A 16,675-nucleotide genomic window follows, 5' to 3' on the forward strand; every position below is an offset into this window, starting at 1 on the left:
CAGGCCTTCACCCAATGCATTATTTTGAGAAAAAAGACTTGGTGGGGAAATTGATGAGTCCCTGACAACCTTGGTCGATGCAAAGTGGATCACTGCTGAAATAGGGGATGAGGCCCTTAGACAGTTTACACCTTCAGATGCACAAACTTTAACCCAAAGAAAGGTGGACTCCGATCATTTGTGGCATTCTCATTTAGCACAGAAACAGGAATTTGACAAAATGTCATCTCTTGTGAAACAGCTGTTGCCTTTATCCCATGGGCCCACAAACATAGGAAAGAGGGTTTCAGGTGAATAAAGCAATTGTGGTCATAAATCTGAAGGAGGAATCAATTGTGGCCCGAAAAATCTTCTATCCTCATCTTAATGCAGTGGGAAGAGTTCAAAACGTACAATTGGACAATAAACTGTTAATTTCTTCCTGGTGCATGTAGAAAATGTCAGCTCTATCTCTATGAGCAGAAGAACATAACCCAGCTATGGCAAAAAAAGAAAAGCTGAAGAAGAAATGGCTGACTTGAAATTTTGCCCGAAATGTCTAAAGACGGATATTGATGCTATGAACATCTGCTGATGAAGTCAAACTAAAGGCTGATAAGAACAGTACTTTAACATGCATCAGTAAATTTACCAACATGTGCAGGCCTCCAAAGGAGAAAGAAGGGGAGTTGAAGAAACTTCATGAGAAGACACCCCAGTTGATGAGTATCTGACGTTTTCACGTATCAGACCGTTCATAGAATTCTTATCGGGAGGAAAATGACCAAGCTGCCGACAGGATTCAATGTTTGAACTGTATGTGTAAAATCAGTAAATTGTTTGTAAAATCTTCTGAGAGTCCAAGAACTGTTACCCTTGGGGCTGTTTCACCATACTGCTGCCATTTATTCTGTATTATTACGCAGACCATGACATCCGCTGTGTCATCTCATGCTTCATGTCCTGCAGCAATGCTACAGCCTGATGATGAAGATGACATCAGAGAAGAACAAGTAAAGAGTCCTTTTGGCTCTTCATTCCGAACATTCGATGCAATAGATTACAAGCCAATCGGTGAGTAACCACGATGAACACGAATGCACAGTGTCTCGTGGAATGTGAAGTTTGATGAACTTGTTTATTTATGGTATTAAAAAAAGCAATGACAACTGTTGCACAAACATTGTCTTGCTTTAAGAAAAACTGCATCCCTAACGTGCTCCTCCTGACATTGGCAGCCACGGTTGATGTGAAGAAGAACATATTCGACCTTTGCACAGACACCAAAGACTGTTACCTCGCTGTAATAGAGGTGTGTATTGTCATTTTCCAGCTACGATAGCTCTATACACCAGGAACTTTAACACCGGATTTCGGAGGGCCCATCATGCCCATGTCACATCACCATCACATTAATCCAATTTTAGCCCTGTGTTGCTGCAATAGAGGTGGTGGGGATTAGTGCGTAATTTTTTTTGTGCTAAAAACGTTTGAATTCCTACTGATTCAGGGCTTAGAACCAGCAACTTTGAAGATGAAAAGTGTAAAATAGGATCTGAAGGGACCTAAGTCAAACTTGGTGCAAGTATGTATGATATGGGCGGAGGCATATCGGGCGACGTCAAAGAGTGCCATTCTATTTTATGTATGAAATGATTTCTTCCTGAGGCCTCAGCCTTCGGACTGTCCTTTATTGCCTTTAGAACCAGCAAGGGTTGGATTCATTGCCCATGGACAGTGTCTGTCGACTCTATGAGGTCGGACGGCAACGTTTAGCTGAGGAGGAGGAGGAGGAGGAAGAGCAGGTGGGTCTGGCCCGAAAGAAAATAATGGTGTTGATGCCTCTGATTGTAAAATGAACCAGCTACAACAAATACACTACTTTTCACTGCCAGGAAGAAGAGGAAGAAGAGGATGATGATGATGAAGATGACTCTGATGATGATTTAGAGGAAGAGCTGGAAGATCTGGACTCTGAGGATTTGCCTACAGGAGAAGAGAGTGCTCGTGAAGAACAGAGTGTTGCTAATGCCGTGGATGAAGCAGACGACGAGGACTTTGATCAGTCTGAAATGGAAGATTTGGAAGGTTTGCTTGGAGCAGACGATGATGATGATGATGATGACGACGACGACGGTGGTGATGATGATGACGGTGACTCTGATGACCAACAGGATGATGGAGCAGACCTGGACCTCAACATCAGTGGAGGAAATGATGACTGTAAGTGTCGTTTCAGAAATGGCTGGTATTTTGTGGCAAATCCTTGAGCTTTTTTGGAAAAACCTCAGGGAAAATTAACAATTTGAATGGATGTTTGTGAGCATGAAGATCATTGGGATAGGATGCTAAAATTGTATGTTCTGGCACTTAGAAACTAAAGACTAAAGATCCGACCTTTCTCCACACCACAACTTAGGCTCGTACCATGGTCAGACTTTTGGGTTTGGCCACCGTGCCTCCAAATGCCTATTTATTTCGTTTTTGGTATAATCATCATGTGATGATGGTCCTATATGTAGGTTGTGGTTAACCTCAAACATTAGATGCTGAATTTGCAAGGCTTGGGCAACCGAATGGTGTAAATTCTGAAAAAACATGCGTCGTACAGTCCGGCCCTTTATTAAACATCATATAAAGCTTCCTCGTTTTGTGAAAAACAAGCTTCATCGATACAGAAAACAAAGCAAAAGAAACGTAAACTCCCTGGCCATTCTCCGCCTCGTGTGAACATAAATTGCAAATGTTTTTATTTTATTGTCTCTTACACATTTTTATTCTCCCACAGCCGATGATGACACATCTGACCTGGAGGATGACATCCTATTGTCCTTGAACGAGTGACGGTTTCATGAGAAATGTTCCCCGGACTTGACTCCTTTTGGCTTGTATTTATTTAGTTTTTCATTTCCCAGTAAGCGAGCGAAATAAGCAAATCAGAATGAAGTGGGAAAAGGAAAAAAAAAAATTGGTTCAAAATAACTTTTGCTTCTTGTGACTTTTAGTCATTGTTCTCAACTGGAGATTGTGTATTTAAAGTGACAATATTTGTATGTATTATATGAAATATTTTTGTAAGTAGCATTTGAATTTTTTGAGTCTCGGTGAACCTTCGGCTAGAACCTTAATAAATGTTTTTTTTATTCTACTTTTTGAACTCGACATCAACTGACCGCCGACACTTAGTATTAACAAATAATTATTGTTGGAGAGTGTACAATGTATTCTAAAGTCGAGTTAAAAGAAAAATGAAATTGTCAATTCAAAGTTGTTTATCAAATGCAGGCGAACAGGTAAACACCGACAATAGCAATGCTATCCTCGGTCTCACCGAGTTGAACGAGGAATAGGTTTTGTACCCGAGAGGTTTCAACGGTTTGCAGACTTCACCATGACCATATCGATGTATTTGGAGAATGCCTCAAAAAGAACCATTCCAAGCTCGTAAAAAGTGCAAAACTGCTGAAAGTCTCCAAGGTATTACTTCCAAAAGATGATGATGCTGGGATCGTGTTCAGATTTTTCCTCGAGTTCTTTATAACTTAAACCTGAGACACACCAGGACACAGTGTTAATACGGTGACAAAAGGTCATTATCCAAGAGTTTCAAAAGGGACACGAATACCTTTCTTGCAGCAGATTTCGTCGTAGCAATGACAGCCGTTAAACCAACGTGATATTTTTCCCCGGCCCTCAGCTGGCAGCTTCAGCGGTATCTTGTGCAGCCGACGAATGAACCCCTTCATGAGACCAAACTGCACAAGTTTCCTTGAAAGGTAGCAATATTCAACATGAGGGTGGATGAGGTGAGTATCTCGATTTTAACGACTACAATCGTACCAATTGCCAGAGCAAAATGGAGTTGGACAGATTGCCACTCTATTGGAGGATAATGCAACTTTGGGCACAAATTGGAAATTTGTTCAGGGGAATGGCAAACAATTCCCAGTGCTCTTTAAAAGAGATTCATGCTCTCTCTCTCTCCTACCCCCTACCACAAACTGCTGTTCCACTCCCCTACCTCCCCATCCCTTTTTTCCTCCTTTTTCCACCTGCCCTTAACACACCCATAATCTCTGCCACTCGCCCCCCCCCCCCCCCCATGTCATCCTTCTGCTCCACTCTTACCTTTCCTTCCCCAACTTTCACCCTCCCATTCATTACTACCCCCTGCCTTACCCTTGCTCTTCTCCATTCCTTTCTGTCCTCTATTTCTTTCCACCCACCCCCCAAACATGCACCTCACCCAGTTACTCCTCACCCAACCACCCAACCCGCACATCCCCAGTTCCTCCCTCCCCTATCCCCAAAGCTTCTTCCCCTGCAACTCACTTCCGCCAGTGTCTTCCACTTCCACGCCACCTCTCCATCGCCACCACCGGTCCCCACGTACATTCCCCACCTTTCCCCCCCCCCCCCCCCCCCAGTCCCTTCTCCACCCCCTGTTCTTTCCACCCCTGATCCTCCTACCCCCCCCCCCCCCACCCCTGTTCCTACCCACCTACCCCACCATTTGCTTCCATCCCCCCAGCCCCCACCTCCTTTTCCCCTTGTTCTTCACCCACCCCCCCCCCAACCCCACCATCTCCCACCGCTATCCTTACTCCTCCTTTCCTTGACCTCTCTTTCCTTCCCTCCTCTACCTCGCCCCCCTTCCACCTTTCCCCATTCCTCCACGTCCCCTCTGCCTTCTCTCCCTCTTCTCCATCCCCACGTTCACCCCCCTCTTCTCTCCACCCCCATATTGGCCCCCTGCCTCTCACCCCTCCACCTCTAACTTGTGCCTCTCCTTTCCTGCGACCCTCCTGCCTACAAAGAAAAACAGTGTGAAGAAAGCAATGGGCCATGTGATACAGGCAACCAGGAAAGATACAGGTGGTGTGTTTGTTCATTCACTCAGTTTTTGGTCAATTTTAAGCAAATTTGCCCCAGTGTTTACTCAGAGGCCTGGAAGGAAGGGGTGTCCTAAATCCTTAAGGGGGAATTTAAGGTTTCAACTGTCAATGAAAACTGCACCTGCAGAAACAGTCCTTGAAAAGGGGATTAAACCTTGAAAGGATGAAAGGTGTTATGGAATATGGAAACACAAACTCCTCATCTTGGCAAGATAAAAATCTGTCGACAAGGTAAGGCGACAAAAGATGGGTTTGACAGCCTGTTTCCTGAACCTTTTTGAGAATAGCTTTACCCTCTTATCTCATTTTATATATGTATCCCCATCTTCTTCATCCCAATTTTCTGTATCCCATACAGGTAAATTTCAATGTTTTGTCAAAACAAAGAAGGGGAAAAAAGAAATTGTAATCGAGAGATCACAAACCATGGGAGAATTGTGGGAAAAACAAACTTGTATATTGGCACCTTTCATCGATGTGTTGGAGGTGTGGTGCATGTCGACAACACAGGTCCCGCACAGTCGTGCCTGGACTGAGGCTTGAGTACAACAGGAAAGCAGCACGTAATGTCGCTTTTCTGTATCCTGCAAGGGAGGGGGGAGAGAGGGGGGAGGGAGGGGAGAGAGAGGAGGGGGGGGGGGGGGAGAGGATTAACTTCAGGGACTCGCTTTCGTATTTCTGTTAATGAAAAAAACAACTCGAACTGCCACTTTATAACTACTGGCAGTGATGGCCGGTTTCCTCCGCCTTCCCGCCTTCATACAACCCCGCTTTTGATACAACCCTGCTTTCACGTTTTTGTTTTTTTTTACACACACACACACAAACACACACACACACCAGTGTGCGAAATTAACGCCAGCCCGACAGCCCGTGGCTGGTAACTTTTATCCCGGGCTGGTATCTTTATTGAGTTGCCAGCCCGGTGGTCTGGATAGATTTTGCCCTACACTTTCGTTTAAAATCGACTTTTTCTGTTGAAAATGCACGTTTCCCTCAAATTAATACTTTTTTCTGCGTTTGCAAATTGTTTTTGTTTATATCCGGGGTCTGACATTCGACGCCATTTATATTTTCTTTCGTGGTATTTGATTGGATGTGCCATTCGAGCGAGAGCCAATGAGGATACGCCTTATATACGGTTCGCTGTATAGTACGAAACGAACTCCGTTGGTCAAACGGAACGGAGCTAAATTAACTAATATACGAAACAGAACGAATATGCCGTATGCGGGAGATTTATGAATGACTATAGATGTAGTATACTTTATTCATATAGTTCCCACCAATAAGATTTCAAAATGCTTTCCTTGGTGGTATGACAGCATACAAGTTACATTTCATGACACGCCATTCCATTTCACGCACGAGGTCTGTTTCGTAGTTTGATATGACCGGAAATTGTGTATGTATCTGCTTCTTCTTCTTCACTGTCGAATTCGGGAAACCCTGATCAGTCTCTGCAACAATGTGGCGATTTATACCGGGAGTTGACGATCCGGCAGAAAAGAAACGACAATTGGAAACAACAGCCGCTCAAAGGCAAGAAACAAAACAGGAATATGAGCAAAAGAGAGAACGGAAGTGGATACCAGCATGGGTTACCCAGTTCCCTTGGGTACGCCATGACAAGTCACGCAAGAAGATGTACCGCACACCATGTCAGAGCATGTTTGGTTTGTTAGATGCGAAAAAGGTGCAGAAAACCAAGTATGCAAAATGTCTCGGTGGACCATTCGTCAGTGGGTGTGACAATTTTAAGAGGGAAGCTCTCGTGGTTCACGAGTCACCAGAAGGGCACCTGGAGGCAGCTCATAAACATGCACTGAAATTTGCTGAACCAGGAACATCCATAGCAGAAAAGAGCATACAAAGATTGAATAAGGATGTAAAGGATGTAGTGGAGAAGCTGGATACGCTTTTCCGGACTGCTCATGCCCTTGCAAAGCATTGTCGGGGTGAACCTGAGGAAGCTGGTCTGCCGGAGCCAATATCAGCAGCTGACATAAAGATCGGATTATGAGTCCGGCCTTGACACTGACTGCGAAGACGTGGTTCTGGATGACATTGAGGACTTGCAGGCTGCCGTGGAAGATATGTAAAACTAACAAGAAATGTGATAGATCATAGACCGACTACTAGACCTCAAGTTTTTCTCAACTTTGTATTACTTTAACTCACCATCAAGTTATCAACTGTGACTGTCCTGCACATGTTGATCGATCTATGCACAAACTTTTTATAAAATTTCCTCACTTTTCTGACAATAAAACGTATTTGGTGTCATGAAAATATTATTCACTAGTGTTTTTTTATTTAATTATTCGAGAAGACCTATAGTTGCTATTAGGTTTTAGGGAGTTTATTCCTGAACACTCCTAAAATGCACCAATTTGAGTCCTTATTTTCATCTCAGTTCTTCGGACTGGTAACTTTTTCTTCAGGCTGGTAACTCTCAAAAGTTACCAGCCCAAATGGCTGGTAACTATATGCCCCAATTTCACACACTGACACACACACACACACACACACACACACACACACACACACACACACACACACACACACACATATCCCCACACACACACACACACACACATCCCCACACACACACACACATCCCCACACACACACACACATCCCCACACACACACATCCCCACACTTTCACTTTCTTTTTTGTCCATCAATTTATCCCTAGATGATGCTCAAGGAATTTCATCCTGATCGGATGAAGTTTTGTACTTGTCGAATGATGTCATAATGGAGGCACCTATGACATCGTCATTCACATGGCTTATTCTCCATGGATAGTTCTTTACAATGAGCCACGTCTCAATCTTTTCTACGCAGGGCTTTTGTGGATATAGAGCTGCAAATGTTTTTGGTTTTTCCAAGATGGCGCCAGTACCACATGACCTATGACGTCATTGTTACCATTAAAAGATTCTGCAGGCCGAGGCGCTCCAAAGGTTAAAATTTCCTGTCCATCAGTCAAACCATTGCAGAAAAAGTTATTTTTCAAGAAAATAAACCTGGAAATCGTAGAGCCAGAATCATTGATATGGCCCGAGAAGCTCAGGTGGAATTTCTTCTTCACACAATAACAACTTCTAGCTTCCAGACCACACATCCAATCATCTTTCAATTTTGCACACTTGTTCCACTTCATGACCTACTAGATTATAAAGTTTCATGTCGATCAATGAAGCGGTTCAAGAGATGTAATTTTTTTAATATTTCCGTTCAATTATCTATCATTGCCAAACCACGTGACCTATCGTAAATTCCAAAAGGACATTTTAGCAGACTGATATGCTGAAGACATCTGTGAAGTTTCCACTCGATATGATCAACAATGAGGGAGGAGCTATGTTTTAAAGGTTTATGCTTCAAAACGTCATAGCTCCAAAACCATGTGACATCCTGATCGGATGAAATTTTTTACTTGTCGAATTATGACGTCATAATGGAGGCACCTATGACATCATCATTCACATATGTTATTCTGCATGGCGAGTTCTTTAGAATGAGATACTTCTCAATTTTTTCTGTGCAGCGCTTTTGGAGATATAGAGGTGCAGTTTGGTGCGGTTTTTCCAATATGGCGCCAATACCACGTGACCTGTGACGTCATAATTGCCATTAAAATATTATACAGGCCGAGTCGCTCCATTGGTGAAAATTTCCTGTCGATCGGGCCTATTATTGCAGAGAAAATTATTTTTAAAGGAAATAATTCTGAAAAATGGCAGTCGCACAATCAGTCACATGGCCTGACAAGAAAAAGTGTTGCGTTTCTTCTTTCAACAATAATGAATTCTAGCTTAGACTGTACAACCAATCATGTTGAAATTTTAAACACTTATTCCGCTTTATGAGAGCTACATTGCATTAAAATTTCAAGTCGATCAATACAGCGGTTCAAGAGATCGAAGCCTTTTATGATTTTCCTTCAATTATTTATTGCGGCCAAACCATGTGACTTATTGAAACTTCTCAAGTAACGTTTTAACTTCCCCCCATGGGGAACATTTGTGTAAAGTTTCCACTCGATATCTTCACAACTTATGGAGGAGACATACGATATCACTGTGACATCCAGAACGAGAAGGGAAAATGTCCGTCGCTCCAACTATCTTGTACACGCCACTCTGACGTCATCCATGCCTGCTTCACCAATCAGCGTGTGCCACCTCTTCGTAGTCCATCTCTGCTCCTATCAGCAAGTCCCATCTTACCTGGGCTCGTGCCAATCAACTCCCAATCAACTACACTAATTCATAATAAAACTAACCAGAAACTCAGATCGAACCATACCGCTGGCGCCGCAGCCGCTAAATCACCACAACGACAGGCAGGCCGAGAGCCACGCCCAGAAGAGCGGTGATTGGGCGCGCGGACACCACGCGCCCAATCACCGCTCTTCTGGGCGTGGCTCTCGGCCTGCCTGTCGTTGTGGTGATTTAGCGGCTGCGGCGCCAGCGGTATGGTTCGATCTGAGTTTCTGGTTAGTTTTATTATGAATTAGTGTAGTTTAATGGGCGATTTTGGCTGGTGTCTAGTGTGGTGTCATAAGGAACAAAGGTATAGATTACAGAAGTATTTACAAACAGGGAATTAATTTACCCATAATCCCTGAGCTAATTAATAAGCCCCACCCCTCTGATGGGGAAGAATATACAAACTTAACCCGACAGTCCGGTCTAATACAAAGTGATTATTGTCAACATTCTCTGGATTTGCCTCGCCATTCGTGGATTTTGCCTCGCCATTCGCGGTTTGGTCTTCTCTATTCACGGATTTTCACGACTCGGGAACCTATCCCCCCCTTTTGCCATTGAAACAATGCTCCGCTATTGGCGGTTTCGCTATTGGCGGAATTTCCAGGAACGTATCCCCTGCGAATAGCGGGGTCCGAGGGTACAACATTCAATTTAAATCAAGTTGTTCCTCAATCAACTGACGTTTGTGAAGAGCAAAGTCACGGTTACTGATGTGTCAAGCTCATTGCAATTGTTCTGATGAAAAACCAATGTGATGTTTTCGTGACAATGTGGGCCTTACCGGGTTTGGTGATGTAGGTTAAACACTCATCCTGTAATGGAGCATCTTCGGCAAGCAGTTGCAGTCGTGGTGTGGCACAGTACACATTTGAGTACTAAGGGAAGGGCAGACAGACCATTATCTTTGTCAGTTTTTGCTCCAAATAAATAATATTAAGCAGGTGTGTGCACAATAAACATTGCCATTTACAATTCACAGCCCAAATAATTATTGTTGCAAAGAAAATGCAGCTTGAGGCACCTGGAAGATGGGCACGATTGCAACGACGCCATAATATCTGAAACAAGATAATCATTAATTATGGAAACCATGTGTATTAGAGAAATGTAAGTGGAAAACAAACAAAGCAAAACACAATTTGGTAAATCTCACAAACCACTCACAGCAGGTTTTGCACTGCAATTCTAACCAGGTTCAATTCCACGTCAGCTTCGTCGGAGATTTTTCGCAAGTGGCGGAAACCGTCGATGCAAGGAAGAATCTGGAAGAGCAAAAGAGCAAGTCTTGGAGAAACGAACAATGGGGGTGGGAGGATTGGACTGAGATGTACAGGCCAGCGTTGATCAGTTAATTTCAACCTTTTAAATGAGTTGCCAAAATCGTTTTGATCTTCAGAAACCAACTGTGAAATAAATCTAAAAAGTCAACATCAAATGTACATTTGAGATGAGTGACACAAAAGGTGAGTACAAACAAATTTCATGCAAACCCTAAGACGAAAAAAATATTTCTTGCATTCTTGAGAAGTGATTCAAAATTCGTTTTAAACATGGCAATAAATTTGCCAAAACAAACTTCAAAGCCTGTATGGTGGGTTGTGGGAGGAGCGGGGGTCGGTGTTGCAAAATAATAACCATTCCTCACGCCGCGAGGCGCATAGGAGCTGCCGAGGCAGTTTCATTTTGGCTGAGGAGAACAATCCTGCGTTGCAACTCCAATGCAGGATGCTCGACTGCAAGTGCAGGAATTTGTAATTTTTTCAGGGTACTGTCGATAGCTCGCCTTCTCATCATGAATGACACCATGGGTTCTTTAAAGTCCAACTGATGCTGGCAAACGGGGCAGCCAATTTAACGTCCATCCGAGGGATAGAGCACGTATTGATGAATAGCCCTGCATGCAAAACACCAGTATGGGAGTTTATAGATGGGTCGAGATTCAAATCCAAGCTAGAACCAATTCCACGTTATCCTGCCATTCCTTCCCACATAACAGCTATTTAAAATACTGAACTTTTCTCTCTGTTACCAAGTCAGAATTTTCAAAACGTGCTGCGGGCCGGAGGTTCCCCATGCCTAACTTACAGTAACACAAGGACAAAAAGGAACAAATGCCCAACTTAAATGAACCATACTTGGGCATGTAGGAACAGGTCACCTGTTGAGTCGTGAGGTCCCACTGGCTGGCATCATAATCCCAGCACTGTGTAAACACAGGAACTTCGTACTCCTGCACAGTGGCTGGGGTCGGCCGGTGTTCAATGACCTTCAAATTAATAGTGTTCGAGTTGTCTGGAGAGAAACACAAATAATAGGGATTTATTTTTCACGATTACCAGACATATGGTAATCAAGATCATGGTACTGATTTACGGTCTTGAAACTACCACAGATTATGTGAATGTGGGATGAAAATTAAAAATGAGTTAAGAAATGCTTATGCAGGACTTCCTGATTAAAATAAAATCAGACATGATAATCTCAAAATAGAAAAAGAATAACTGCACTATGGTCACAACCTGCAACAAAATCCGGTAACAGGTGAATTGGGAAACTTACATTTACAGCACTCCTAAAAGATTAACAGCGCGATTGGGAAACACATTTAATGGGCTGTTAAAAAATTAACTCGACACCTCTTGTCCATGTCACCCTCCCCACGGATATATTGTCCACGGATATGTCCATGTCCACGAGCTGATTCGTCACACGGTCACAGATTGTTTAACCATAATATGGGGCCGTTCAAAAATTATGTAACACTATTTTTAGCTCACTTGGAACATAGTTACGGGGAGCTTATGCGATGGCGCGTCTTCAGTCCGTAAACACTTGCAACTTCTTCTTCGAAACTGCTGATGGGATTGTGACCAAACTTGGCACAAATGGCATTTGGTTTGTTGGAACTCAGGTTTGTTCATGGTATTAAAAACGTTGGGGTCTAAGTAGGTCCACCGGGGTCAATGTGGATCCAGGTTTGACCCCCCCCCCCCCCAAAATAGGAATTTGCCTTTTCCCCTGAAACTACATACACTATTTCGATGAAACTTTACCACAACCTTCATCACGCGTGATGTCCCAAAGTTTGTTCACGTCATCAAGAAAATTGAGGTATGTGGGGGGGGGGGGGGGGGGGGGGCGGGGGGGGGTCAACATGGTTCTGGCTTTGCCCCCCCCCCCAAAATCAACGGGAGGTGCAAAGCACCCCTCCCTTTCTATATGGGATCGTTTCTCTATATGCAGCTTTAACATGAGGACTGAAAATACTTTTCTCATGCTTCTACTGGACGAAATCGACTGCAAATTTCAGAACTAAATGCTTTGTACATCGAAGTAATATGTTCTAAATTTCAGCAATGTCTGTTTCCGCATTCTTGAGTTTTATTAAGAAAACGCTCGAACTTCACGCTGTTGAAACCAAAGCTTTCAGAATCATTGGAATCTCCCGCGATGAAGCTAACTCCGAAGGCCTTTCACTCACTCACCGCAGGTAGGTAGGTAATCTTTCTGTCTTCTACCGACTCCCATCCGGCCTAGCCTATCTGTGCTCTGTCCCCCAAATATTCCTGCAAGTCGCACAAGATCTACCAGCAACCCTCTTCTGGTGAAATTGCCGAAATCAAGACGCTCTGCTCACCTTCACTCCTTCATTCCTCTTTACTCCCGCCTCTGGAACAAACTCCCTCACTCTCTTCAATCCCACTCCTCCCTCCAGGTCTTTAAAACAGCTGTTCACCACCATCTCTTATCTTCCCCCATCCAAAACCTTGATCTCTTCTACTCCCGTTAATTCACACCAGATCCAAAAAATTTTTAAATACCAACCTCTTTCCTGGACGTTTCTAGCAGTGTCCATGTTGTTTTTTACCTCTCCCACCGCACCCCCCCCCTCCCCCCGCCTTCCCATGCCTCCTCCCCCCAAGCCCTCTCACTCCTACAGATCTTCCGATGTTCCTGTTCTCTGCTGTTGTACTTGTGTGCTTCCCTCTCCCCATCTTGTCTCCCGCTCTCTTTATTGTATGTTTTGTGTGTCCGTTTGTTTTTTTTGTGATTGATGTTAGCTCTTAAACGAGCCTCGATTCTGCATACAAAAACATATATATAAAAAATACATCGGCCAATAAGTCCAGTTAATGGTTTTCAAAACAAATTCCACCAAGTGCCATAGTTGTTGTTTTAAAATTAAATATATTGTTGCATTTATGGTGGGTAGGCAATGGATTACCTCAGTCCAGGTAGAATTGTATAGTATAGTGTGCTCCGAATGTCGCGATGAAGAAGAAGAAATCCCCCATGTACCTAAGTCGGGACCCGTAAGACCGGATGTCGTGCAAGTGTATGATTGTCCCTATAACGAGGGGTGGGGTTATGTTAATTAGTTAGGGATTAATGGTAAATTCCCTGTATGTAAATGGCCTCTGTGGTTTCACCTTTGTTCGTTATAACACACGCACCACGCCCGCCATGCACACCACACCGAGAAATGACACTAAATAAAAGTAGCAGGAAACAGTACATTCAACTACCGCTGATACCACCGACCGGGTGATCGCAAAGGCCGGCAAGTGGTCATGAGGCCACGCCCCGAAGAACCTTTGGTCAGGACGGCCATAGAGCGAGGGAATGGACTTGCTGATTGGAGCGTGCACGGACATCATCGGATGGCGTAAGTGCCCTGGGTACAAAAGATTTGGGGTCCCGACATTTTCTCTCTCTGCTTCTGGATTCGCCTAGTTGACATTTTATATATCTTTCTCTTTGGGTCCCGAGCTGACGAAAAGCGGTCACATTTCGTCTTCTTCTTGGTTCTGGATTTCATTGCGAACATTCACATTTTCCGACCTCTTGAGCCAAGGACATTGGTGTCATGCAGTCAGACATTGGCACTTTTTGGTCCGGGCGATCAGTTTGAGCGGCCACATTTTCCTTTCCTTGGCTCGTTGCTGACGGTGCGGGGGCTCTCCGTGCTGAGAGACCACGGTGCTGTGTGGAGCAGACGGCGAGTGGACGGGCGCAGCCTGCTCGCTTTGTGCTCAGCAGCTGGAGGAACGAACTGCGCGCCAAGGCCTGTTTTCCCGCGCATGGACTTGGGGACCCGTGCTGGGGCTGGACGAACTGCGCGCCGGGGCCCCAACGATCTGTGACGAGGTTCAAGAGCTGCTCAAAGCTGAGTACACTACATTTTTACTTCCGTTTATTTTATCATCCCCTTGTGTTGTATACGAGTCTGTATGGGAGTGGTCCATTTAGGAATTTTAGTTTACTGTGCATTTCTTTGTTTCCTGGCCTTTATTTTAATAAACCTTTTTATTGTTGCAATTGAATTCCGTGTTGGGTTGAGTTGATTACCAAGGTCGAAGACGTCCAGTGGGGTCCGTGCAGGTAAGAGCTTCGCTACCCTCATCCCCCGTGCGTATTCACACCGCCATTGGATTGAACGCCTCGGAGAGTAAAGCTCGATCGGCTACCCTTTACCTTGGAGGATCTTAATCCCCAGGAACACGACAATATACACATAAATAAATATTATATACATATACGTACAGTCACGTGAAAAAGTAAGTACACCCCACGTAAAGTTTTGACTTTTTCAGCATATTTCAACATACAGCTATTTGATCTTCATTTCAACAATATTGACAGATAAAGGTGATATAATATAACAAATATCATGAAACATTTACATTTTGTAGTCCATTGTATAATTTAAATAAACAAATGCAAATTTCGCATGTGGAAAAAGTAAGTACACCCTTGGCTCTAATAGGCGGTATTGCCCCCTTTGGCAGAAACAACCTCAAGTAGGCGTTTCTTACAACTGTCTACCAGTCTCTGACATTGACTAGGAGAAATTTTTGCCCACTCCTCCATGCAGAATTCTTTCAGCTGTGAGATGTTTGAGGGGTTTCTTGCATGCACAGCTCGTTTAAAATCCCCCCACAACATTTCGCTGGAGTTCCCCAAGGCAGTGTGCTGGGCCCTGTGCTTTTTCTGGTCTTTATAAATGATCTCTCCGACTCTCTGGAAAATCCTCTCTATCTCTTTGCTGATGACTCCACTCTCTGCCGCTCCATTCCTCTTCCCTCAGATCGGCAGTCTGCAGCCTCCTCACTCTCTGAAGACCTGGACAAAATCACAGACTGGTCAAACAAGTGGACATGTCTTTCAATCCTGACAAATCTCACACTCTTACTATGTCTCTCCGAAAAGATCGACTGGACAACCCTCCCATCTACTTTCTCAACAATCCTCTCCAAGAAGTTCTGTCGCTCAAGCTTTTGGGTCTCACTATCTGCCATGATCGTTCTTGGGAAAACCACATTTCCAAGCTGCCCTGCAAAGCCAGTCGCCGACTGGGCATCCTCCGTCGTGCGAAGTCCTTCCTCGGCACACCTGAGCTCCTCACCACATACAAGGCTTTCATCCGCAGCTCAATGGAATACTGTTCTCCCCTATGGGCTGGTGCTCCTGCCTCACACCTAGCTCGGCTTCACGCTGTTGAAACCAAAGCTTTCAGAATCATTGGAATCTCCCACGATGAAGCTATCTCTGAGGGCCTTTCACTCACTCACCGCAGGCAGGTAGGTGGTCTTTCTGTCTTCTACCGACTCCTCTCCGGCCTTGCTCCCCCAGCTCTCTCTGTGCTCTGTCCCCCAAATATTCCTACAGGTCGCACAAGATCTGCCAGCAAGCCTCTGATGGTTAAACTGCCGAAATCTCGGCTCTCTGCTCACCTTCACTCCTTCATTCCTCTTTTCTCCCGCCTCTGGAACAAACTCCCACACTCCCTTCAATCCCACTCCTCCCTCCAGGTCTTTAAAACAGCTGTTCACCACCATCTCTTATCTTCCCCCATCCAAAACCTTGATCTTTTCTACCCCCACTAATTCACCCCAGATCCACCTTGTTTGTAATTCCAACTTCTTTCCTGGTAGTCCTGGCAGTGTCCATATGTTTTATGCCTCTCCCACCCCCTTTCCCATGCCTCCCCCCCAAAGCCCTCTCCCTCCCACAGATCTCTCGATGTCTCCATGTCTCTCGGTTCCTGCTCTCAAATGTTGTGTTTGTGTCCTTCCCCCTCTCTCCCCATCTTGTCTACCGCTCCCGATGTTATTTGTTTTATGTGTCGGTTTGTCGGTTATGTGTCGGTTTGTCTTTCTGTATGATAAATGTTCGCTCTTTCACGAGCCTCGATCTTGTATACTAAAAAAAAAAAAAAAATAATCTCGATGGGATTTAGATCGGGCTTGGACTTGGCCATTCCAGAACCCTCCATTTCTTTCTTTTCAGCCATTCCTTGGTGGATTTACTGGTATGTTTAGGGTCATTGTCATGTTGCAAGGCCCACCTTCGGTTGAGCTTTAACTTTCCGACAGATGGCCTCACATTATCCTCAAGCACCCTCTGGTACAATGAAGAATTCATAGTGGATTCTATGATGGTGAGCTGCTCAGGCCCTGATGCAGCAAAGCTGCCCCAAACCATAATATTTCCACCACCATGCTTTGCAGTTGGT

The 16,675-nt window shown here is 44.4% G+C and overlaps 2 protein-coding genes across 9 annotated transcripts in view; one reads left to right on the forward strand and one right to left on the reverse strand.

Annotated features, from left to right (window-relative positions):
- The window catches only part of DCAF1 (DDB1 and CUL4 associated factor 1), a 108,773-nt gene extending 105,646 nt beyond the window's left edge, over window positions 1-3,127 (forward strand). For 4 of the 5 annotated variants that reach the window (XM_068114099.2, XM_068114101.2, XM_068114098.2 and 1 more), the window contains 5 exons: window positions 949-1,053; window positions 1,218-1,291; window positions 1,683-1,784; window positions 1,875-2,202; window positions 2,768-3,127. In XM_068114099.2, coding sequence (XP_067970200.2) covers window positions 949-1,053; window positions 1,218-1,291; window positions 1,683-1,784; window positions 1,875-2,202; window positions 2,768-2,823 — 665 coding nt within the window. In that variant the 3' untranslated portion in view covers window positions 2,824-3,127. Of the gene's footprint in view, window positions 1-905; window positions 1,054-1,217; window positions 1,292-1,682; window positions 1,785-1,874; window positions 2,203-2,767 lie in introns of all 5 variants that reach the window. The other variant, XR_013623267.1, reaches the window with a different exon arrangement.
- Window positions 3,128-3,233: 106 nt separating this feature from the next.
- NPRL2 (NPR2 like, GATOR1 complex subunit) overlaps window positions 3,234-16,675 on the reverse strand; it is a 43,109-nt gene continuing 29,667 nt past the window's right edge. For all 4 annotated transcript variants that reach the window (XM_078776791.1, XM_068114109.2, XM_068114111.2 and 1 more), the window contains 7 exons: window positions 11,318-11,451; window positions 10,324-10,421; window positions 10,181-10,217; window positions 9,941-10,034; window positions 5,341-5,458; window positions 3,605-3,747; window positions 3,234-3,527 (listed from right to left, as the gene is read on the reverse strand). In XM_078776791.1, the coding sequence (XP_078632917.1) occupies window positions 3,460-3,527; window positions 3,605-3,747; window positions 5,341-5,458; window positions 9,941-10,034; window positions 10,181-10,217; window positions 10,324-10,421; window positions 11,318-11,451 (692 nt within the window). In that variant the 3' untranslated portion in view covers window positions 3,234-3,459. The remainder of the gene's footprint in view (window positions 3,528-3,604; window positions 3,748-5,340; window positions 5,459-9,940; window positions 10,035-10,180; window positions 10,218-10,323; window positions 10,422-11,317; window positions 11,452-16,675) is intronic.

The sequence above is a fragment of the Myxine glutinosa genome, chromosome 4 (genome assembly GCF_964187855.1).
Source record: "Myxine glutinosa chromosome 4, kmMyxGlut1.1, whole genome shotgun sequence".
NCBI classification, from domain to species: Eukaryota; Metazoa; Chordata; class Myxini; order Myxiniformes; family Myxinidae; genus Myxine; species Myxine glutinosa.